Source organism: Cinclus cinclus, chromosome 14 (genome assembly GCF_963662255.1).
Source record: "Cinclus cinclus chromosome 14, bCinCin1.1, whole genome shotgun sequence".
NCBI lineage: Eukaryota > Metazoa > Chordata > Aves > Passeriformes > Cinclidae > Cinclus > Cinclus cinclus.
In genome coordinates, this window is record NC_085059.1 from 18000979 (window position 1) to 18024181 (window position 23203).

Genomic DNA, 23203 nt, shown 5'->3' on the forward strand with positions numbered 1-23203 from the left:
CCCTTCTCCTCAGCTGTGCCCCTCCTCTCCCATGTTGCTCCAAAGTCATGTATTTCCAGGGATACTTAACAGCAATGACTGCAGCATGCCTTCCCACCAAGCCTTGCAGCAAGCAGTGGTGGGACTGCACCCCAAAATAATCCAGGGAGGGTAGAAGAGCCCATATCACTAGAAAGAACCTGCGAGCCACACTCTGAACACCCTACTCACCTCTGTGCTATTTGCATGGGTTCCTCATCTTCAGGCACATCCTCTGCAGGCAGTACCTGGGAGGGCTGGAAAGAAAAATTCTGGTGTTATATAAAACAATGTGCACAGCTGACTGAGGTCTGCTGGGTCACTGGATTCTGCCCATGACATTGCACCCAGTCTGCTGTATATTTTTATCTGAAAATGAGTCAGTATCCATTTGGAACCAGTCAGCTTTTTCCCTCCATGCTTCCTTTTGGCAAGGTACTCCCTGTAATAAAGCCTGGCAGTACTTTTTGTTACCTTGCTGCCTAGACATGTTTCTGGACAGTCCACACCCACCCACTCCTTCCAACATTGCCCATCATCTTCCATGCTCTCTGCCTGTTCTCAGCATCCACCTCAATGTATTTGTAGGCAGCAACCATAGCTTTTCTCCACTTCCACCCATGCTGAGCTTGAAACAACCCAAGGATTTTAGTGTCCCCTGCATTCCCCCAGGTACCCTAGCAGCCCTCACCTACTTCACTTTAAAATTTATTTTCCTGAGCCAGAATGACCTGATCAACTGATGGTACAGCTGATGCTTGACCATGAGAAGCACTTCTCTGAAATTTCCAAGAGATAAAATCTGTTGCATTTTTCTTGCCTAGGAAATCAGCTGTCCCATCAAAGGAAGGGAACAGATTAACCTGCACAATCTACAGCTGGAAAATCCATGTGCATTTTACCCCATTTTTCATTTAGCTCTACGACTCCATTTATTCTTTCTTTTAAAATTTGTTCAAAAGCCTTCTGCACTGCTGAGGTCAGGCTAACATGCCAGTCATTACCCAGATCCCTTTCTTCTTCTGCAGTGTACACGTTACACTTGCCATTCTCTAATCAGGTGGAATTACAACGGTTTATTAGCAGTCCTTGTGGTCAGGCCTACAATTTCTCATGCTAGGTCTCAAAGAAACCCAAGGAGTTTACCCCCCCCCCCTTTCCTTAAGTCTATCAAATGCTACGAGCTTGATTTCCAGCAAATGTTTCAACTTCAATCTGCTCCACTCCTGGATATACTTCCCCAGCAAGATCCAAAAAAGGCCTCTCCTGTCAAACTTCCCTAACATGACTCCAACCCCCAAATATCCTTTTTTATCTATGCTTTCTTTACTTCTTTGCAGCCTAGCTCATCATTAACATAAAATACCACACCTCCTCTTTTATTTTTATTTTTCTTTGTCCTGAATTGTGCATTTCTTAATAATGCCTCTGCCCTGGTCAAGAACACTCATCCATGTTTCTGTTTTTCCTTGTACATCTGTTATAAAATATGGCACTAATTCAGGTCACCAGACTCCAAATCTCCAGAATTGGGTCTTTTCCCTCTGAATATTTTAAAGACCAAGAATCCCCTAACCTTATCTGAAAGGCTCTGAAGAAATTGATTCTATTAGCACTGAAGTTTGTAAGTGCAGGTTCACAGGCTGTGAGATCTCCCGACAACCAGGATTTGCTCTGTGCAAACATCCCCTGGCTGCAGGAGGCAGTGGCAGCAGTCAACTGCTGCCAGGGTGGAAGGTCTGTACCCATTCCAGGTGAGGGTTTCAGGGCAGGAGTACAGGCAGCCTCCCTCAAGCACATCCTTTGCACCTTCATTTCACACATGGCATGAGGCCATGTCCTTTTTCAAGGGCAGTTTTGAGTCCTTAAGGATGGTTTCTACACTCAGCACAGCCTGAGATCTCCCACCAGTCGCACCAGCAGAGCAGCCCTGGTGGCACTGGGGGAGCCCCAGGGCAGCACAGGCAGCAAAGGGTCTCCAAGAGATGCAGCAAGGTGGAGACACGACAGCTCTGGGCCCCTCCTTTGTCACTGCCAATGGAATTGTATTTGGTAGAGGGAAAAAAATGGAGACAAGGCACAAGCAAACATCAAACATATCGATTTTGCAAGTAAATCACCTGCTCTGGCCTCAGTGTGCGACTGCACAGAGAGGCAAGAGAAAGGAGCTACCTCTCATGCTGGGTGTGAAAAAGCAGATGAAAAGGCATTTAGAAATTATTTTCTCTCATGTAAATAAAAGACTGGCAAATTTTGGGCTACGTTTGAAACTGTAAAGTCTGCTGCTCCTCCCTTATTTTTTCACCTTAAAAATACCAGAAAGGCTACATCTCTCAGTTATGGCTCTGAGACAGCTCCCATGGTCAAGAGGAGTAGGTTACAAGTTACCACTCAGCACCACTAAAACCTCCTTTCTCCTCAAGAATTAATTAGATATTAGCATTAAACAGATAGCATTTTTAAAAATACCACACAATTTTCAGTACTGATTAAAAGTTCATGCCCTTCCCAGCTGCTGTAGCTTCCCAAGGGCTTTAGAGTACACATCCACAGACCTCCAGTCACCCCAATCTTCCAGTATAATGATACCTTCATTTCCAGAGGAAAAGCTACAGGGGAAAAAAAAGTGCAGTTTGCTTTAAGAACCTCTCAGGTCTTTTGTATCTATCCTAAGGAAATGAAAAAGGGCACAAGTCGGTTCCTTTCCTCTGCAGATCACCTCTAAGGCTTGTTTAAATCTCCATCTGCTAAACCCAAGCCAAAGCACTGTCATGAAAAGTCACATTTCAGCACAGGCTGCTCTGCTCTTTTTCTGCAACCAGAAAATGCAGACATGACGTTTTTCCTAAGTGTTCAATATTACAAGACAGAATATAAATATCACAAAACAAGTTAAGTATCTTTCTAACACCAGGGTAAATGATCAAATACACTTGAAAACAGGAACAACAGAGCCAAGGCTTCAGTCGTAGAGAAGATAAAGTTATACAATGATCCGGGAGTGAAGTCATTATGAAAAATGAGGGTTGGAAAAGGCTGACACAAACCTAAAATACAGCAGTAATAAATACTTCATCTGACTAGCAATCTGTTTAAACTTAGCAGTGACAGAAAGCTGCCTTCCGCTCCAGCAGGAGAGCCCTGACAGAGACAGAGGCTGACACCTAGTGTCTAGCACACCCGAACCCAAGAGAAGGCAGGCGCCCAACACCAGGACAAGGACAGGGAGCACCACCGTGGTGACAGATCACCAGGGCAGGCAGAAGATGTCTGACCACACAGAGCCTCTCCCAGCCACGGGGGAAAAGAGCACTTCCAAGAGTGAAGCATTGATAGAGGCAGACGAGTGTGGAGGAGCAAACAGGAAAGGCTGCGCCGTAAGGACAAGCCCGAATCTCTGTCTGCAAAGGGAAACCCAGAGCTCCCTACATAGCCACAGGTTTATAAACTGGTTTACCAGAGCTGGTGGTGGTCAGCATCACCTCTGTGCCCTCTACCTTGACACACTGCCAGGCTGCACCCTTCTGAGAAGGATCAGCTGGTCTCTGGAGCACTAAAGATGACTGCCAGACTGCTCAATGGCCCCTATCTTGTGTGAGCTCGGTGTCAGCCAGTACATTTCTCTCCCTTCCACAGTAACCTGTGAGGCTGGGGGAAGAAATCCCTAAATTTAACAGGGGCATTAAATAGCAGTGCCTGCTTTGCAGAAGGGACTGAACCGTAAAATGGACAGAAGGGCATGGCTGCTCAACCTCTGCTCAGTGGCAAAACTCTTACCTGGCAGTAGCTGGTGGTTGGTTCATCATCAGAAGTGGAGTTCTTCTCTTCTTCCATGCTGTGCCCTAGACTCTCTGCCTCCTTCCTCTTTGCAGGGTGGAGCCAGGCGATGTTTTCAGACTCCTGCCCCTCTGTGTCTCCATCTTCTGTACCGTCAGCAACCCCATTCTCCCTGCTTATCTCCTCTCCTTTCCCAAGCTCGTTTTGGCTCAAGGAAGAACTGGGCACAACTGGGTTACCAAACTCCTTCTTATGCAATAGCTGCCTCTGAGCCTGTTTCAGGCTCTTCTGGTAAACCTCCAGCTGACACAAGATGACTTTGGTGTACTGGTTGGGGTCCACCCCTTTGGGGCAGAAGGGGACGCCCCAATAATAGTGCACTGTTTCTCTTGCCTCCTCCTGTTTATGCTTCTCCTCCACTGCAGTCAGCATGCAAAGATCTGGGGTACTGCCAGACCCCTCATTCTGCTCTGCTTGCTCTGTGGAAACACAGACCTTGGCAGTGTGCCCAGGCTGTGAGCTGTGTTTGGTACCTGCTCCTCCACCACTCCTCCTGGGGCTGCCACACTGTTCTGTGGTCCTGCTCTTCCAGAGTGCGGCTGAGCTCCCAGCACCAGCTTCTCCAACAGAATCACCAGTGCAGGGCAGGAGTTGCTCTTTTGGTTCATGGCCTGCTGCTTCAGAAGAGCTGGAGGGGCTGTTGAACAGTCTACGAGGTGTCAGTCGCCAGGAGCCTCCTGAAGCCACCTTGCCAAAGGTGGGACTCAAAGACATGAAGTCCTCTCTGAGAGTGCTAGGTAACATGTTACTCAAATCACTATTTGCTGGTGAGGAAGACTTTTCACTTGACCTTGTCGCAGGCTGGCCCTTCCCCGGAGACACGATTATGCTGGATACTAGTGAGTTTTCAACGATTTTCTGGCTTAACCTCCTCAACACTACCAAGGGACTCCGGGCGACATCCATCTGTCCATTCCCATCAGCTCTGGAGCTCTGTGAGTGGGAGCTGCAATCGGAGGGAGGGGTGTCAGGGCAGAATGCCAGGCCTCCCAGGACCTCAGAGCCTTCGTTCTCAGCAGGCTGGCTTTGGCCCTGTGAATCTAGTTCTTCCACTGACAGCTGAGGAGTTCCAGTCAACGAGTCTGAGGGCTGACAGCTCTGAAAAATAAAAAGTTTACTCTCCTACAGACATGGTCTCTATCAGCACAGCACAATCAAGTGCTCTCACAGCATGCTGGCAGCTATCCCCTGGACTGCAGATCCCCCTATCCCAAATCAGAACTCTGCACCCCAAAATAGGGACAGCTGGGGTTAGACTTCATGTCCCTCTCACTAGGAACAGTACAAAGCAACTCCTCTGCAGCTGCTGTCATTCCAGTTTGTGCTGGGAATATCTACGCCGCCCAGTAAAACTTCCTTTTGTGCAGCATGGTAAAACAAGCACATACAGCAACGCTGCTAAAGAACCCTAGTGAGCCTCTTCACAGAAGTGCACTTACACTAAGGCTCTCAGCAATGGCCTTCCTCAAGAGCTCCTCCTCTTCCTCTTCCTGACAGTTCACTTGTCTAGCCTCTTGCTCACTCATTTTCAGGGCCAGTGCAAATTGTTCCTCTTCAGTCATCTCTACAGCAGAAGAAACAGGATAATGTCAAGTCACAGCTGCAGGTGTATGTAAACATTCAGTGAATATCCAGCATGTAGGCAGAAATGGGTGAGAGTCCCACCTCCCCAGGAGGAATGCAGAGAAAATCATCTAAACCTCAGCTGTCCTGAAAAGGTGTCACCAAAGCTGGAGCAGGCAACACTAAATGAGAAAGGTAACTCAGGTCAGGAACTTCACCTCGGGTTTCTACAGCAATCTAAGCTCCCATTCCCCGAGTATATTAACTGCAACATGACATTTTATTTGCCATCAAACAACACACACTGCAGCTGCAGAAAGCATGTTCAAGGAGAGAGGAAAAGGACAGATTTCTAAAGTGCGCTCATTTTTGTGTTGGATAGGCTCAGCAACAAGGTAGGATAACAAAACATCTTTAAGACACTTTTTTTACTAACCAAGTAGCATACCTCAGTGTCTTCTGACACAGATACCTGCAATACCACAGGAGACCTATCCAAGAGAAAAAGAGCTACATGTTGTTCACCCTGAGCTGCCGTTGGAAAGCTCTGTGGAGGATAATGTTACTTGCTTGGTGGTATTATAGAGGATATTTCAAATGCATACATCCCCCTTCTGCTCACATCACCACTCCACTGCATCACTAAGTCAGTCATGCATGGGAAACAGGTTTCCTACACTTGTAACTGCTATTTCAGCAGAAAATTCATTCCTAAAATATTCCTTGCTCCAATCAAACCAAAAGTCTAGACTGGCTATGTAGAAACAAAGCAGTTAGTTACTTTAGAAAACACTTATTTACTTAGATTCAATCCAACACTTTCACTCTGCTTAAATTATAAAATGCCTGCAGAATGGAGTGCAGCTTGAAAAACAACTCAACAGCACTCTCAGGAGCTGAAAAATACATCTTCTCACTCGAAACAAATTGACAGATTTCCTTCAGAACCCGCTCTCTCCTTCAGGCAGAATCCTGCACGCGCCATCTCATGCATGAACCAAAGGCTCGTGCTCTCCGATGGGCTACAACATTTTTAAGACATGCCATTTGAACAGGGAGGCTGCCCAAGCACAAAACATGCCTTCACTGCAGCCAGCTCCAGAGACAGGCATTCCCCTGGATAAAGATGCTTTCACAAGTTGCACGCTCACATTTTCTATCCCATCCTGTCCCTACCAGCAGCCACCCAAACACAGCAGTGCAGCCGTGCTCTGGTCGTACCGCAGCCTGTCCATGACAGCACTGCTGCAACCAGGAGCATCCACAGAGCACAGCTTTGCTCTGCCCTTCCCCCAGCTCCTGGATGATGGCAGCCTCGTGCTCCCCCCACCAAAGCAGGATCTGAAGCATTTTTGGACTGATTACCATCAGATTCCTTTTTGTGTCCTACTAAAACAGCACTTAGCTTCAGGTTGTTGGTTTGGGGTGGAGTGGGGGTGGGGAGTAATTCCTTTGAAAATTAAGAAAGAGGTTGAAGGGAAAGCAAACTGCAGCACTCTCAGGGATCGTGGGGATCTTTTGTCCTTGGACAAAGTCACTCTATGATGTTACAGCCAGGAGGGACCAGGGGAAAAAAAAAAAGCATCCTTTAATGGAAAGCACAGTCCGCTGTATGGAGAAAACTCCCAGCCCCAAGAACAGCAGCATTATACAGAATATCACAGAGTCAGAGGTGTTTTCCAACCTAATTGAGATTGAGTCCAACCTTTGACCAAACACCACTGTGTCATCTAGACCACAGCACTTAGTGCTACATAAAGTATTTTCTTTTTCCATAATAACAAACACCTTCCAAGAATTCAGAAAGTGTGTGCTGATTTGTTTTCCTGCTCAAACCATCACAGCAATCAGGCCAGATCCTGCAAACTCAGACATGTGCAGGAAAACTGGTGCACATGATCGGCACCCTGCAACACACGACTTTCCACGTGCTTCAACAGGGGCCTGAGTGTTTGCCAGTTCAGGCTATCAACATCCATGAAGCTTAATAAAAAGAAACATTTTTTGGCGAGCTACTGCTGTACATTTTGTTTTCTTCTCCCTCCCTGGCACAGCAATTTCCCCTCTGGGGACAGGGAATGTGCCAGACAAATGCTGCCTCTGGCAAAGAAACCAGTGACAAACAAGATGCTCTTAGTGCACGTTCCAGTTGAGTAGGTGCGCTGGAGATGGGGAAAACTCGAGTTTAAATCCACCTGGCATTACTACAGGGAGAGCAAAGAGCAGCTCTGCTCATGCCTTCCAGCAGACCTGACCTGCTTTAAGTGGAGCTGATGGTATTTCATGCTCCAGGACTGATCACTTCTCAACACCGTGTGTTTTATTAAATTTGATGCTGATTGCAGCCGTCATGATTTATGATGATTAGAAACCCAGAGCGCTGCGTTAGCCCCTGACCACGGTGTGCAAACAAAGCTGGGGAGAGAGCTCAGAATGTGTGGCAGGGGGCTCCACAGATCCCTGGAGAAATGACCCCTCTCCATCTGGACCGATGCTTAGCTCATCACTCGCCTGCCTTGGAGGAGCCAATTCCCAGGGGGAAGCACCAGCACTGGGAACTCTGCATCTCACACTCCAAAATCCTCTTGTCACACACATCCATCCCAAGGAGGCAGGAAATCCCAGCGCCTCTCTGGGGACCAGGGCATCCAAAAGACCGGCAGATGGGAAGGAGGGGTCATCAAGAAACTGTTTTTAAGATAAGGCAGCCCTAAACAAATTAAACTATTTCAGAGCCTTTTTAAATGCTAATACGGCAATTTGCAAAGCGATTTATGTTCCATTTTGACATTTGCAAAGTGAATTAGATGCAAAACCCCACTAGTTGTAGTTATAACACTTACTAATAAGAGAATTACTCAAAAATAACAGAAATTCGGGATCTCAGTATTTTTACATATCCAAAGTGCAATTACAGTAAAAACATTCAAATGTGCTTTAAAGCATTGAGTTCCTCCAGAAAAAGAGAGAGAGAGACTCCTTTAGGTTTTGTATTTCCATTTATCCTGTCAGGATGAAACGTCACAGATGTATTTTAGTTATGGCTTTAGGTTAAAATTAATAAAGCCACAACAAAGCAAAAAAAGGGAGGATATGCTTTATGAGTGCCTGCCAATATCCGAAATTTTCCAGTTCTGGGGAGAAAGAACTCGCTCTACCCAGAAGCACCCAATCTTTACAAAAGACCAATTTGCCTCGCAATTCAAAGAATTTATTTAAAGACACTGGGAAAAATAATTACTACTTCAAATCTTAATTTGGCTAAAAGCAAACACCAAAAGTCTAATTATAGCTTCCCACAAATGAGAACAGCCCCACCATCACACAAGCTTAAATAAGCCCCTGCTCTCCAACTGTGCGGCACCAGGCACCCCCAAACTCAAAGGAGCACACTAAGCAACAAAAAAAAAAAAAAGGCAGCTATTGCCCCAGGAAAAGAAAAACTATTACCAATAATTTCAACTTCTAGAAACACAGCAGAACTCCTCCATAACACAACGTCTGGAGAGCCGGCCCTGTCTCCCGTGGATTTTCTGGAGCACACTGAACACCTTTTGCACAGCACCAGCTCCTGAAACCCTACATGTTCAAGGATGCAACGAGGACATCCAACTTCAGCAGATCCCTGCTCTTAGCACCATATGCTTGGTCACATTTTAGTGGCATCTCCAAGGGGGGTTTCAGCTTTAATTTGGGGCTCTGTTTCCTTTGGGAAAAAAAGAAAAATAAGAAGAACTCTTTCCCCATCTCTGACTTTGCTATCTTACTTGTTCAACACAGACATGCACAGTGGGCTGCAGCTCCCACAAAGAGCTGGGCTGTTCTGTGCTATGGCCTTGGGCCTCTATTAAAAACAATTTAATTCACACAAACCCTGTGAGGACTGACAAGCCCAACTGCTGCTGCTTTGCAGAGCACTGGTGTGCTCCATTTTGTTCAGTGATTGCTTTGGGTTTTGCAGCAGGCAACATCTCTCCCATTTTAAAACATCCTGAATTTTACGTGCTGGATGGACCACTGCCTCGCAGAGCAGAGGAACATGAGTGGGGACCCTCTGAGACCTGGCTGCTGCAACATGTGGGGCTGTACAGGGAGCAGAGGCATGCTGGCTATGCTCAGTGGGCCCTTCTGCCTGTACATCAGAATATGAGCAGGAACATCCCAGCCTTTAAAATCTGTCCATAGACTTATTGTCCATGAATGCATTTAATCCCTTATTAAAGCAGTTGATGCTGACCTCTCCACAATCTCCTGTGACACAAACTTCCGGGAGTTCACCCCATACTGCGTGAAGCATTACTGTCCTTCACCCATTTTAAACCCATCTATTTCTTGCTATTTCCACTGATACACCCCAGGAGCTGGTAAACAACAGCTCTGTGCTCAGCTGAGGTGTTGTTTGATCCCACTGTTCTCTCCTAATAAAGCATCCCCAAGCCTTCCAGTCTCTCCTCACCAGGCAGCTGTCCCCACTCCTTCACAGCTTGGGCTGCCTTTCTCTGGATTTACCACTGTGACCTTGCTATGCAGAGGCCAGAACTGCTCACAGCACTGTGACAAGGGTACACCAACACTTTATATAACAGCAAAATTAAATCAACTAAATCCCTGGTTCTTAACACCCTTCCTTATGACGCCCAGCATTGCTGGTGCTCTGGCTGCCCCCACACTGTGAGCTGATGATTTCAGAGAACTGTCAGCTGCGACTCAGATCCTTCCTGAGCAGCAGCTGTTGGGTCAGAGCATTATGGTGTTTCAGGGACAGACAGGAGCAGAGGGGCCTGGACAGGAAAGCAGTTTGTGACTGATGGCGCTTTCAGATCAGCCTCAGACACCTTTGAGTCCGGTGAGGTACCAACACCCTCACACACTTATCTTGGAAGTACAAAATTTAGCCCTGTGAAGAGTTTTCTGTATCCCTAGCCATGTCACAGCCTTTCTGCAAGAGAAATAATCTCTTACACAAACAGCAGAAGCTGCTCAGCACCAGACAACTTCCCCAGCCCCACAATCGAGACCTACGTGCAATTTTTCTTTTAGCAGCAAACTGCGTTCGATCCAGCTGCTTTGTTCTCTTCTTTTGCAATCCACTCTCTTCCTTTGACTCCTGCTGCAATGGAAAACAACATGGTGAGTGAATGCAATATGTAAGAAATACTACAAGCCCCCTCCCCCCAACTACTCAGACACAAACACTGGTTCAAGAACAAGTGTCTATTTGTGTGAAATTTGAATTTCAAACGTAATCCAAACACATTCTGTAACTATTAAAAGCTGTGTGATAAGCATAACGAGCAAAAAGAGTTACAGACTGACATAAACAGAGAAGTAGGAGAGACAATAGACTTCATGCCAGTCACCACCATGCACTGCACCTGCTACCCACAATTTTAGAGAATTTGTTTGGCCTTGCTAAAACATTGATATTTGTAAGCACTCAAAACAGAAAAACAGAACCTTTTTATAACTGAGCATCACACACCTGTAAGCCAGGACTGTTTCCTGTCATGCAGCTTCTAGTACTATGCCCAGGCAATTTCAGGTGATCAAAACTAGAATCCCTAGCCATTTTTGGAGAGCCACACCAATGCAACCCGAGGGCAGGAGGGCCAGCTGTATTTTCTCCCCATGCTATTCTCTCATCATATTCATAGAATCAAAGAATGGTTTGAGCTGGAAGAGACTTTAAAGATCATCTCATTTCATGGGCAAAGACACCTTCCACTAGACCACGGTGCTCAGAACGCTATCCAACCTGGCCTTGAACACTTTGAGGGGCATACACAGCTTCTTTGGGCAGAACTGTCACAAGTATTTCATTTCTGAAACTTGAATACTTCAGAAACTTGTTGTCTCAAGGCTCCTTAGAACAACACTCCCACAAACAACTTAAATGTGTGCGGCTTTAAGCACAAAGACTGCAGCACAAATGGGCACAGGCTTAAATGACACTAATTTCTGCAAGTTGCTGTCCTAACGGCTTAGGCAGGGCACACACACATTACCCAAGGCTGGCACTGGACCCCTTCCAATTTGTCTCTCTAAATCAGTTGGATTAGAATCAAATCCAGCATTTCAGGCAGAGACCCCCGCCTGGCCAGGATGGGCTTTGCACTGCTCCCTCGGCAGCTACATTGAGTTTTGCTGCCCGTGAGACACATCAGCCACATGTTTGCCTCTTTCCACCTCCTGTGCCAAGAGGAGGGTAAAGGAGGGACACACGCCATGGGCTACTTTAATACAAATGGATACATTGATTATTTTTGAGTGTCATCCGTTTATTTTGTCCTTTGCCCATGCTTCTGAACCCATGAAGTCCTTCAGACTGCACGTCTGTGCTGAGTTTTGTTGAAGACATCTCTAGCTTTAGTGTTATCTGTAGATTTTATTAATCTATATACACCACTTGCTCCCTCTTACAGATCGTTAATGAGGATGTTAAAACACACACAGACCTAATATTGATCCTTTTGGCCTCAGCTTTACATCTCCCCGAGATGAGCCTCTCCTTTGTTCATCAGCAGCTCTTACTGACAGTCTTTTAGCAGGATTTCAATCCAGGAATGTTGCTATCTAGACCAAATTAAATTATTTATCCAACTAAGATTTTGCAAGACATACTATTAGGTGGTTTCCTGAAACCTTAATACATTACAGCTTTTACATGTCCTAATACCTACACCATTCCTCACTTTCACTGACTTAAAAATCACCTCACAACACAGCAGCAATCATGCTTGGCAAGTCCACACACACTCGTGCTTGTGCCTAAGGGTTTTTCTCTGTGACTGATTCCTTCTCTTCCTCACACAGACTGGTTCAGGTACCCCTTTTCCAAGATTCCAATGAGTCTCCAAAGGGCTGCTTCACATCCAGAGTCTCTCTTCTTAGGAGATGGATGCCAAGCTCCTGCTCAGGAGGTGAAATCCTCTTTCTCCCAGGGCCCTGGCATGGTGCCTCTCTCCACAGTTTTCCATAAGCCATGGGATCTCCCACCCCAAACTGCCCTGCCTTGGTCTGCAGCAACAGCCCTGTGCTGACCTCGTGGGCTGCTCACACCTCAGGGGATGGTGAACAGTCTGTGGGATCAAACAACGATTATATGCTGGAAGAAGTTCAGCAACAGCTCTCCTGCCCTCCCCAAAAACCCTGTCTAACAATGCTAAACCCACCCCAGCTTAAAACAGGGGCAATTTAATCCTAACAGGCTCTGTAAATCCCCAGCTCTCCTCTCTAGGCATCAATCTTCCCCTCATCACTCCCACACTTGCTGGAAGGTCAACCCTGACACTCTCATCTGCAGCTCTTTTCCAGGGCACAGATGTGATTTATGAGCACACCAAACTTTCCGCGGCCGTGAGCGCCTGCTCTGTGCACAGAGACACACATTCACAACACACACCACGGGACAACACAGGGCTCAAACACCTCCAGGGCTTCCAAGGGGAACAGGGTGCCTGGCACTGGGCACGCTGCCCGGATCCACGGCACAGCCAAATACGTGCCTCAGTTCCCCATGCTGGTCCTGAAGAATCTCAACGTTTACATCAGTGGCAGGAGCAAAATTATTGAAGGACACGTGTTGTATGAACCTCATACATTCAAGAAAAATGTTTAAATTGCTCAGCAGCATTCTACTGAACAGGCACGGTACAGTGAACCGCTGAAGCAAATCCAATTAATCCTGATGGGCCAAAATATATACACACATCTCAATTCCAAGAATTCTTAAATCTTCTTTATTTTTAAACCTAGAAAATAAAACATACCTTTTAATTAGGATTTATGGCTGTTTGTACCTCTGCTGGGAGAGAGCCCCGCAGGCCCCAGAGTACTCTGCATAAATGCAGGCATGGATGGTAGAAACAGAAGGGGCCAAGAAAATTCAGAGAAGACAACAGGGCTTGCTCTTCCTAACCCAACCTTTTAATGCTCATCTATCTACAAGGATAATAGGAACTCAAGGGGCCACTCAACCAACTGCCTTTCTAATAAGATCACTAGCCCAAAAATAATCTTAATCAATTAAAATATTCCAAAATTGCAGCCAATACTCTTAGTTACAAGGTCATCTCCAACATACACCTTCCAAGAGAAACTAATTATTATAGAGGAGGTGAGGTAGGAATTGCACACCTCTGCTCAGTGCCAGTCTGGAGAGCACCCCTCCTCCTTTGCTGTAAATTCAAGGCATAACGGATTGGGTTCCAGAAGGAACCCAAATTCTCTTCCTGTGTGTCAGGCTCTGCACTTTAATTTATGATGCTCTCTTATGAGCAATTCCACTGTCAGCATTGTACACAGATCAAGAAATAGACAGGCCTCCAAAATTCCTTACACATTTAGTGGAAGGCAGCCATTATTCCTCTTGTTTTTGTAACCTGCTTGGTTTCACCAGACAGCAGGAAATCAAACTCTCATTTTAAAAATGCTTTTGCACATACTTAAGAGAAACTGACTCTGCCAGCAGAAACAGATACAGCTCCACTCATTTCTAAAAGCCCATAAATGGAAGCCAGTAGCCAGCATCCCACATCCTGCTCCCTTGAATCTGCATGATAAACCACAGAAATCAGCTTCTACTGACTCAGGGAAGAAAAGTCTACAGCAGAATGTCTCCACCCCCTAACAGTGAAAACTGCAAAGTCAAAAGGTCTGGGTAATTTTACTGCTCAACAGCAGTTGGGACCATCTAACAATAGGACACAGCCAAACACCACACATCCTGCATGGGAAATATGCAGATAAAAACCAGACTAATTTATTTTTAAAAGCCAATTAGATGTTGGAATTGCCATGTTTGGCTCTTGCCAAGGCTGCTGCTGAAATTAATATCACACCCTACTTTATTAGACTCCGACTTCAGCTCGGAATCTGTTTCAGCTTTGCTCTTTCAGCTCATTAGAACAAACCTGCTGGAAGTGGAGATGAGCAACAAGACACAACAAGGGCTCATGCCAGGATATGCAGTTCCTGACACAGGGTGAGAAGACTGTAGGAAAAAGGGCTTTTACTGGGCTGTGAGAAGCCTGGATACAGATCAGTCTGATTTTCAACAAGTGAGCTCAGCAGAGCCATGAAGTCTCCTCCAGAACCAACTCCCGTTGCATTCTCCTCTGGGAGATGGAGGCACTGGTTCCCTTGGCACCACCAGAACCCATGGAGACAGCAGGGCACTGCAGCAATATTCCCAGGTGGCTCTGCTTCGCTTGGATGGTCAGTGGTGCGAGTTGGCATCCTGGGATTAAGTTATTTTTATTCCTAGTAGATGGTGCAGTGCTGTTTTGGATTTAGTACAAGAATAATGTTGATGGCACACCAATGGTTTAGTTGGTGCCAAGCAGTGCTTACTCTAAATCAAGGCCTTTTCAGTTTCCTGAGCTCTGACAGTGAGCAGATGCACAAGGAGCTGGAGGAACTGGGCAAAGGGATATTCCACAGCACAGAACCTCACACCCAGTGTATAAACGGGGGGGAATTGGCTGGGAGACACCAACTGCTGCTCAGGGACTGGAAGGGCATTGGTCAATGGGTGGTGAGCAACTGGATTGTGGCACTGGTTTCTCTTTGGTTTTACTCATAGAAATATGGAAAGGTTTGGATTGGAGGGGACCTTAAAGATTATCTCGTTCCAACCCTCCTGTCTTGGACACGTCCCACAAGACAGGTTGCTCATTGCCTGGGAATGACACTGCAGGGACGAGGCATCCACAGCTTCTCTGGGCATCGTGTTCTAGTGCCTCACAACCCTCACAGTAAAGAATTCCTTCCACATATCTAACCTAAATTTCTCCCCTTTCAATTTGAACCCATTCCTCCTTGTCCTATCACTACGGTTCCTGATGAAAAGCAGTTCCTCTCTCCCTTCTTTTCATTACAATGATTCTTGATATTATCATTAGGATTATTAATAGTATTATTATATTTTATCTTGTTTCAATTATTAAGCTGTTCTTATCTCAACCCACGAGATTTACTTTTTTTCCCCACGATTCTCCTCCTCACCATGGGGTGGGAGTGAGCAAGCAGCTGCCTGGTACTCAGCTGCTGGATGGGATTCAACTATGACAGGTGGGCACTGCCATACTGGCTGTGACATTTCCAGTACCATCTTCTCCACAGCAAGGTGTCCCTCAGACCATGCCTGGTCCTGAGATGAGTGCCCACTGTCACAGCTGATGGAAACAGGATAGGGCAGTGGCTGGGTATTCCAGCCAATGCCTAAACACACCTCCCACTGCACCTCAGCCAAAATCTGATCTGGAACATCAACACATGCTGCTGATTACCCCGACTGCGAGTATCTCCACATACAGGAACACTCAGGCAAAGGGATGTTCCACACTGAAGGGAAGACAGGCCATTCAGAAATAGATGGCACCATCACCCTTGAATCTTGTCATATGTTCCCTGAGGGTTGGCAGAGCTGATGGATCTGGCAGAAAGAGCTTGTGAGACTTGATGCCAACTTCGTAAGTGCAAGCAGGTACTCTGAAAGCTCCCAAAGGACCTATCCAGGCAAAAGACCCTTCCAAAAGGTCCCAGACCAATCAGCAGTATTTGAGGATCAACTGCACTAAAGGCTGCAGACCAGTCTAACAGGTCAGCACAACTTTTGTGCTGTGCTCAGAGTTCATGCTTGGCCAGGCCCTGTGCTGAGGAACAATCATCTCAAAGACATGGCTTCAGGGGTCAAACCAACAGCCCCATGCAAGCAGGAGGCTCAGGAGACCCGGAACTGTCATGCTCAAAGAGAGCATTGTTGGGCACTACTTGAAATATTGTGTATTTGTGAATGAACATCCATCTTCTGGCACAGGCAACCAAGTCCCTGTGGGATTAAACAGCCAAGGGAGATGGGAACCACTCTACTCATTCAGCATGTCTGCATTTTCAGAGACACAGTCTGCACAAAGAAGGTCATCTCCTCCGGTTTCCACAGAGCCAGAGAGACTGTTCTTATTTTGTCTGACCCTTTCCAAAAAAAGAGAAGTGTTCCCCGAATCCAGGATTATATATAGCAGAGATCAGAAAGCCTCACGTCCAGAAAACTTTTTTCTGATGCGGCTCTGCAGATGCCACAGCATAGACATGAGCAAAAAAGGGAACTTGGCAAAATAACATGGATGAGCTTGATAATCCAGCATGACTGAAAAATTCCTGGGAGAGGCAGTCTGCCAAAGATCATCAAAAGTGAGAAGCTGGAGGCTTTCCAGGTGCAGCTGCTACAAGATCTGCTGGTCTGAAAGCAGAACTAGGGACTTGTTCTATAGATACCTGCCAAGAGACTGCCAAGGAAGAAAGCCATCGAATCAATGATGCCCAAATTGTCCTTGTAGCTTTTGATTCATAAGGAACCATGTCCTAACAGATGCAAGATTAATTGAGAATGTATTGTTCTCTAAAATTGCTATTGATCTGAGCTTCCCACACCTCTTCTTGAACACACAACAAGGTCTTACCAGTGCAAGAACAATAGTTACAATGTTCAAAATTGAAATTCAACTTGATGTACACAGAAGAGCTGAGACAGTTACAGAAGGCAGACAGTTATTTTTTTGAGATCCTGAGTAAATCAGTTTTGCGTTTGATTTTGTAGAAAACAACATGACAAGAGACTGTGGCACTGGATCTGGAAGCTGATGACTCACAGAAAGAGACTGAACTGAATAAATCTACTCATTCAACTGACTGAACTGTTGTCACTTAAACAGAACCTAATTGGCTCTTTAACAGCCTCTCTGAGCATATCCTTTTCTGTAATATGACCGATTATGCCATCAGAATTTATTGTTTATAGACAAACTTACAGAACAGTGAGGGAGCCTAACCTTTTTATAGATGTGTTTTAAGAGACGTTTGTTTCCTCTTTTTCAGATACGCGCACATTGAGATGAATAATTGCAGACAATAACAGGTCCTGATCTTTTATGTACTGCAGCAGCTCTTATAGCTGCTGATTTCTTTTTTCCTTATAGGTTTCACAATAAAGGCCAGTGATGCAGCAGACATCTGAAGTTAACTTAGCATATTGCAGAGCTAAGGGTTTAACCCCACTGAACTATTACTGCCATATGTTCCATTTCTTTCAGGGAATTTCCCAACGGGAAAGAACTCAGACAATGTGAAGAAAAAACATTCAATATAGTTTGCCCTACAGCTTCTTACTGTTTATTTCTAGTGATTTTCCCCTCCTCACATGATAATCGCCTTATTGGAGAGCAGCACACTGCAGATGTGGGAGCAAAAGGGACCTGATTTAAGATCTACAGCTTGAGAGTGAACTGAAATGCTTTTGAAAATGGTGGAATTACAAAAAGCAGCTTAGGATCCCAAATCACCAGCAAGACAGAGCAAAGCCTTGAGAGTCACACACGAAAAAACTGATTGTAATAATTTCCTCTCAGTCATAATTTTGTAATAATTTACCTCGCTCAGTCAGGCACAGGTTCAGAGGGGTCTGGGTTTCCTCTGGGCAGGAGTTCCCATGCTCATCCCACTACCCGTGTAACCAACACAGACATTTCAATCTTGAGTGTAATGCTGACGTGCATAAGCCGACCCTGGGGATCAGGGATCTGAGCCTTGATGCCTTAGCCAGGCACTCCCACACCACATTCACCTTTACACCCTTTGGAGATGGGTTACAAACTCAGGCTCCTCTAATTCAGAATCAGTTTACCAGACACTGCCAGTCTCTGAGCTACTCACAAGCCTGAGTTCTGAATCATTTTCTTATCTATTTGCACATAATACAGAATCATGTTGCTAAGGTTTAGCTGGAAATCAATCAAATAAAAATTATGAAAAAAAAGATTTGTAAAGGGATTGAGGAAAGGTTACTTTTAAATTACGTTTCAGATTCAGTTCTGAGAGGATTTGGTTATCAAATCCCAGACTCATAACTCACCCTCACGAAGCACACCATTCATTTCCTAGTCAAATAGGATTTGATTCATCTCACATGTAAGAAAAGGAATGGCACAAGATCCTCTGTGCAAAGCCTGACCCCAGCATGACAGCAAGGGCTGCTCTGGCACTGTCCTGCAGCAGCAGTGCCCAGAATGGGCTCTGGATACCCCAAACCCACCACTGACCTCTCCATCACTGTCGGATATAACAATAAATGCATCCACAAAACTGCGCTTCATCTTGGCGTTGGCTGGGTTCCTCTTCTCTTCCTCCTCTTCCTCTCCATCCTGACCTCGAGACTCCAGGCCCTCTGCAGGCTTCTTCTTCCTTGGCATCCTTCACTCTGAAACAGAGGGAAAGATTAAAAGCCATTGTTTCCTTCTGATTTAGATTTCCCTTAACACTCTTTTTTTTTTTTTTTTTTTTTTTTTTGCTATTTTTAGGCAAAAAGACCCCAGGCACTGAAACCTTATTACAAAGCATGGTGGATTTAGTGTTACTGGGAGCCACATGCACCAGTCACCACTCATCTAGTTAAGAACACTTTATTACAGCTGATTGCTAAAAAGGGATTTCAGGGGAACAGCAACACAGACCAAAGCCACTCTGAATGCCTTATTCCAAAGCAATGAGGCTTTCCTCTAAAAGCCCATCAGCAAACTCCTCCACAGCATCACTTCACAGCGGGTCTCCCACCCTCCAACACAACCTCCCCTCTCCAGCCCCACACCTCGACCAAAACAAACCAGGCTGTGGCAGTGGATCAAGCTGACATTTGCACACCAGACCAAGAAGCCACCACAGCACAACCCTCTGTCAGCTTTTGTGTTTGACAAAACCGGGGGAAAGACATTGTTCGTTCAAGAATGCTGTCCTGCCATCTGCACAGCTCAGTGCGTGGCTGCTCCAGCACTACAGACAGGGAAAACACAGGCAACGGCAGCAGGGAGGCTGGAAACAAGACAACAGGTTTATCTGGCAGTATGGATTTCTCAATGAGCAGCAGCATCCGGAAGAACTCCACCCAGACATGCCCAAACCATCTGCATTAACTAAGGCACTTAACAAGCAGTGAGGAACCTGCTGAGTGTTATTAGTGCAAACTTGAGTGCATGGAACAATTCAGGGCAGGTGCCCACACAATGCAAACCGGTACTTCAGCATCCCTTCCCTTGGCAACCCTTAGACTGATGGAGAGGGATGCACAGCAAGCATTAGCTGCCTGTATCCAAAAGAGCTCAGAGGAGAGAATTGGGAAGTGATCTCAGTAAAGGAGAGCAGCAGGATGGCACAGAGTTAAATCACCCTTTCCTGCCTGTGCTTGCTGTTTGCCTGGTAGCTCAACAATAACATTCAGTGCTTCTTGAACTGTGATGTAAAAGAGCCTTACAAAGCAGGTTGAGCATGACCAGCTCTGCTGAAGTTCAATTAAACATGTGCAGACAGAGGTTGAACAACAAGCCCCTCGTTCCACATCAGGGAACAGCAGAGCTGGAAATGCAAGTTAAATTGGCCGGTTCCCAGACCAGTGTCCTTCCACAGAATCACTCTGCCTTCCTTCAAGATCACTGAAATAGCTCAGATGTGTGCACCGAGATCTAAAATAAGAGTAAGAGAAGATGCAACAGAAACCCTGCATCACCCAGGATAGAGCCAAACCCTTTCTCTGTAACACCACAAAATTGCAAAGAGCAACTGCATACAGAAACATCAAGGGAGGCCAAAATCCCCATCAGTGCCGAGAACAGCAGTGCATTGCTCCATCTACAGTCCGAGCAGCAAGGTGAGGAATAACCATGCTCCCTCCCTGATCTGCAGACTTCCTTCTGCAAATACATGCACACACACGCCCAGAGACAAAAGGCGATTATCCTGGTGAGTCATGATTTGCACCAAAGGTTTGCTGAGCCCTCTGAAAGCAGAATGTTGCACAAATGGGCAGTCACGGCCAAAGTGACTGCAAGGACCTCTGCAGTCCTCTAGTGTTTGTTTAGGAATCATAGAGTGGTTTGGGTTGAAAGGAACCTTAAAGACAATATCGTTCCAAACCCTCGCCATGGGCAGGGACACCTTCCACTATCCCAGGCTGCTCCAAGCCCTGTCCAACCTGGCCTTGGACATCTCCAGGGATGGGGCAGCCACAGCTTCTCTGGGCAACCTGTGCCAGTGTCTCACCACCCTCACAGGGAAGAATTTCTTCTTAATATCTAATGTAGTCCTCCCTCTGTCAGTTTGGAGCCATTAAAGGAAACAAACATGAGCACTGCTTTTGGTAAAGCTCTGGCTCTTGAAAAACAAAGCTGTTCAGCTCCAGCTAAACTGAACTCCAGTGTTGCTGGAACATCCTCACTATATGTTCTCAATTTTTTTTTTTATCTGTTGCTCCAAATGGTCTCTTTGCCCTCCCTGCTCAGGGAGATGAGCCAAGCCTCACACCCAGCTACTGTGAGCTGCCTCCACAAAGGGCATCCATGGTGGTGGAGAATGTTCCCTTATCTTTGGAAAACCTCACTCATATGCCCTGAGAAGCACAGAAGGGCCCATGCAGGGCCACTGAGGCTTTGGAGAGGCAGCCTATAAACCTTTTTACCCCCACAACAAAGGCAACAAACAACTGCTGTGCTGCCTCTTTGTTTTTTTGTTTTTTAAATCCATGCCGGTATCACCATCTCTCCTCTGACTCTGCGATACATCTTCTGCTCAGTGCTCTGTGCTAAATAAGAGATCACTGAGAAATATCAGCTGAAGTTATGATGAGTCACCTACCTTCAACATTTAAAGGAGAGAAAAGAGGCAATGTAAGAGATGTAACCACACAACTCCCACAACACTTCTGAAAATGAAGGGACTTGTGGCAAAGAGAGTCTCTGAAAATGTAACTAAGGGAACAAGACAAGTAAGAGATCACTCGTAGCCGTGCTAGTCTGAGGCTGTGAGTAGGAGAGCAGTAATAGCTTTTATTAGACAAGCTGGTATAGCTGAGGGAAGACAACACACATCAGAGCACAGACCTCCTCTTCAGGAAGCGAAGTTGAGCATATTTTGCTTTTAGCACTCTTGGAAAGGATAGTTGTGAGTGCCTAAGGGGAAGATACCTGCTTCCAGACCCAGCAAAACAAAAAGGCCAGAGACTGAATTATCTAAAATTACCTTTGCAGTCCAGTTTGCAGACTCATTTTGCAGTTATCCAGATTTTTTCCAACTCCAAATTTAAGAGAATTTCTTTGTAAATGCTCTGACAGCAAAGGTGACCTCCTGACAAGGGACTCGCACATGCCACACTTCTCCAGTCACATTTTTAGGGATATCCTTGAAGATCCCAAACTTGTGATTATTTGTCATTTTCCCTCTCATCTATCATTTTGATGAATCAGAAAGCAATTACCAACAGAACAATTCTAAATCTTGACACTGCAGCTACAGACCTGCCAAGCTGTGACAGCTTGAAAAATGCTTGAAAAAACCAAGCCAAAAAAAATGAATGACTCTCATCCCCGGATGAGTTCCTGAGTCGTTGGAGACACAGGCTGTCGCTTTGTAAACAACTCCCCCCACCTCGGGAAGCAGAGGCACGATGCTCACCGCACTCAGGCAGGTCAGCACCACACGATTCCATGGTAATATCATCCCCAGACCCTCGGCTCGACCCCGCACGCAAGGCCCAGCTGATGCGCCGTGAGCAGGACACGAGGGCTGGCAGCGCCCCGGGAAGAGAGAAATTGTTTACAGGATTGATCCGTTTATAGAGCTGGCTCTGCACAGAGGGGACACGGGCACTGCAGAGGCCATGCATGGCCGGACGCATCGGCACAGGCTGCTGAGCTCTCGGGAGATGCTCCCTGCTCCAAGGCCCTCGAGTCCAGCCCTCAGCATCTCCCTCCTCCAAGGGCAGAGGAAGAAAACGTTTTCCCCCGTACATGGAGGGAAAGCGAGCCTCGCCCCAGAACCCATCCACGGTCCCTTCCCTTTCCCAACCCGCTGCCTTCGGGCACGGAGGGCTCTGCAGGAATATATTTACAAGGATGGAGTCAGGGATACTCGACAAGATGGGGAGAAGCGTAGGGGATCCAGGCGGGACAGGGGTGAGCTCTGGGGAAGGAGATCAGCCACAGGTGGGCAAACCTAAAGGAAGGGAGCTGCCCCGGGAAAAGGGGAGGGAGCCAGGCCTGGAAAAGGAACAGGAAAGACAGGAGCGCCTCAATCTCAGGGGATGTAGCCAAGGCAGAGCTCGGGTTTTCGGGTCCTCTCCCCAGGGGACGGTCCGGGAGGAGTTCCAGGGTATCCCCAGGCACAGCACCTGGGTCCCCCTCCGGACAAGAGACAGAGGAAGTGCCCTTAGAGGGGGACGGGAGGTGTCCCTTCCCCATGGGACAGCGCTGGGGCCCAATCCCGGGCCGCCGGGGGCGGGGAGCGGGGATCATACCTGGGGGAGGTCAGCCCGGGGGCAGGGGCCGGACAATGGCCCCAGGCAAGGGAAGGAGTTTTCCTCGCAGCCCCGGGAGCCCCGCGGCTCGCCCGGGGCCCATCCGACGCGGGGCAGCGGCATATCCCGCAAGGCACAAGGTACTCACCGGGCCCGGGCCGCCCCGTTGCCCGCGGCCTCCCCACCGGGTCTCCCGCACCGGCCCCGGTCGGTGGGTCCCGCACCCGCGCTCAAGTTGGCGGCGGAGGCCTCATTGCCCTCAGCAAAGATGGCGGCAGCGGCTTCGCTGTGTCTCACGTGGTCATCGGGGTGCTGAAGCGGGCAGCGCCATGTCCGTGGCGGGCGGGCAGCGGGCCCGGACGCCTTGCTCTGAGGTGCTGGCGGTCTCGCCGTTTTCTCCCCCCGGACGCTGCTTCCTCAGGAGAAGGATGCGCAGCGTCGCTCAAACGC

At 47.0% G+C, this 23203-nt stretch overlaps 1 protein-coding gene across 8 annotated transcripts in view; it reads right to left on the minus strand.

Moving 5' to 3' along the window:
- UIMC1 (ubiquitin interaction motif containing 1) overlaps positions 1 to 22995 on the minus strand; it is a 39544-nt gene extending 16549 nt beyond the window's left edge. For 6 of the 8 annotated variants that reach the window (XR_009933625.1, XM_062502195.1, XM_062502199.1 and 3 more), the window contains exons 1-5: positions 18516 to 18977; positions 10441 to 10528; positions 5295 to 5419; positions 3796 to 4953; positions 211 to 275 (exon numbers count right to left, since the gene is read on the minus strand). Coding sequence is in view for 7 of the 8 variants with exons in the window: in XM_062502195.1 (XP_062358179.1) it covers positions 211 to 275; positions 3796 to 4953; positions 5295 to 5419; positions 10441 to 10528; positions 18516 to 18665 (1586 nt within the window). In the remaining variant the exon portion in view is untranslated. Of the gene's footprint in view, positions 1 to 210; positions 276 to 3795; positions 4954 to 5294; positions 5420 to 10440; positions 10529 to 18515; positions 18978 to 22901 lie in introns of those variants that run through there. The other 2 variants (XM_062502197.1, XM_062502198.1) reach the window with 2 other exon arrangements.
- Positions 22996 to 23203: the final 208 nt, after the last annotated feature.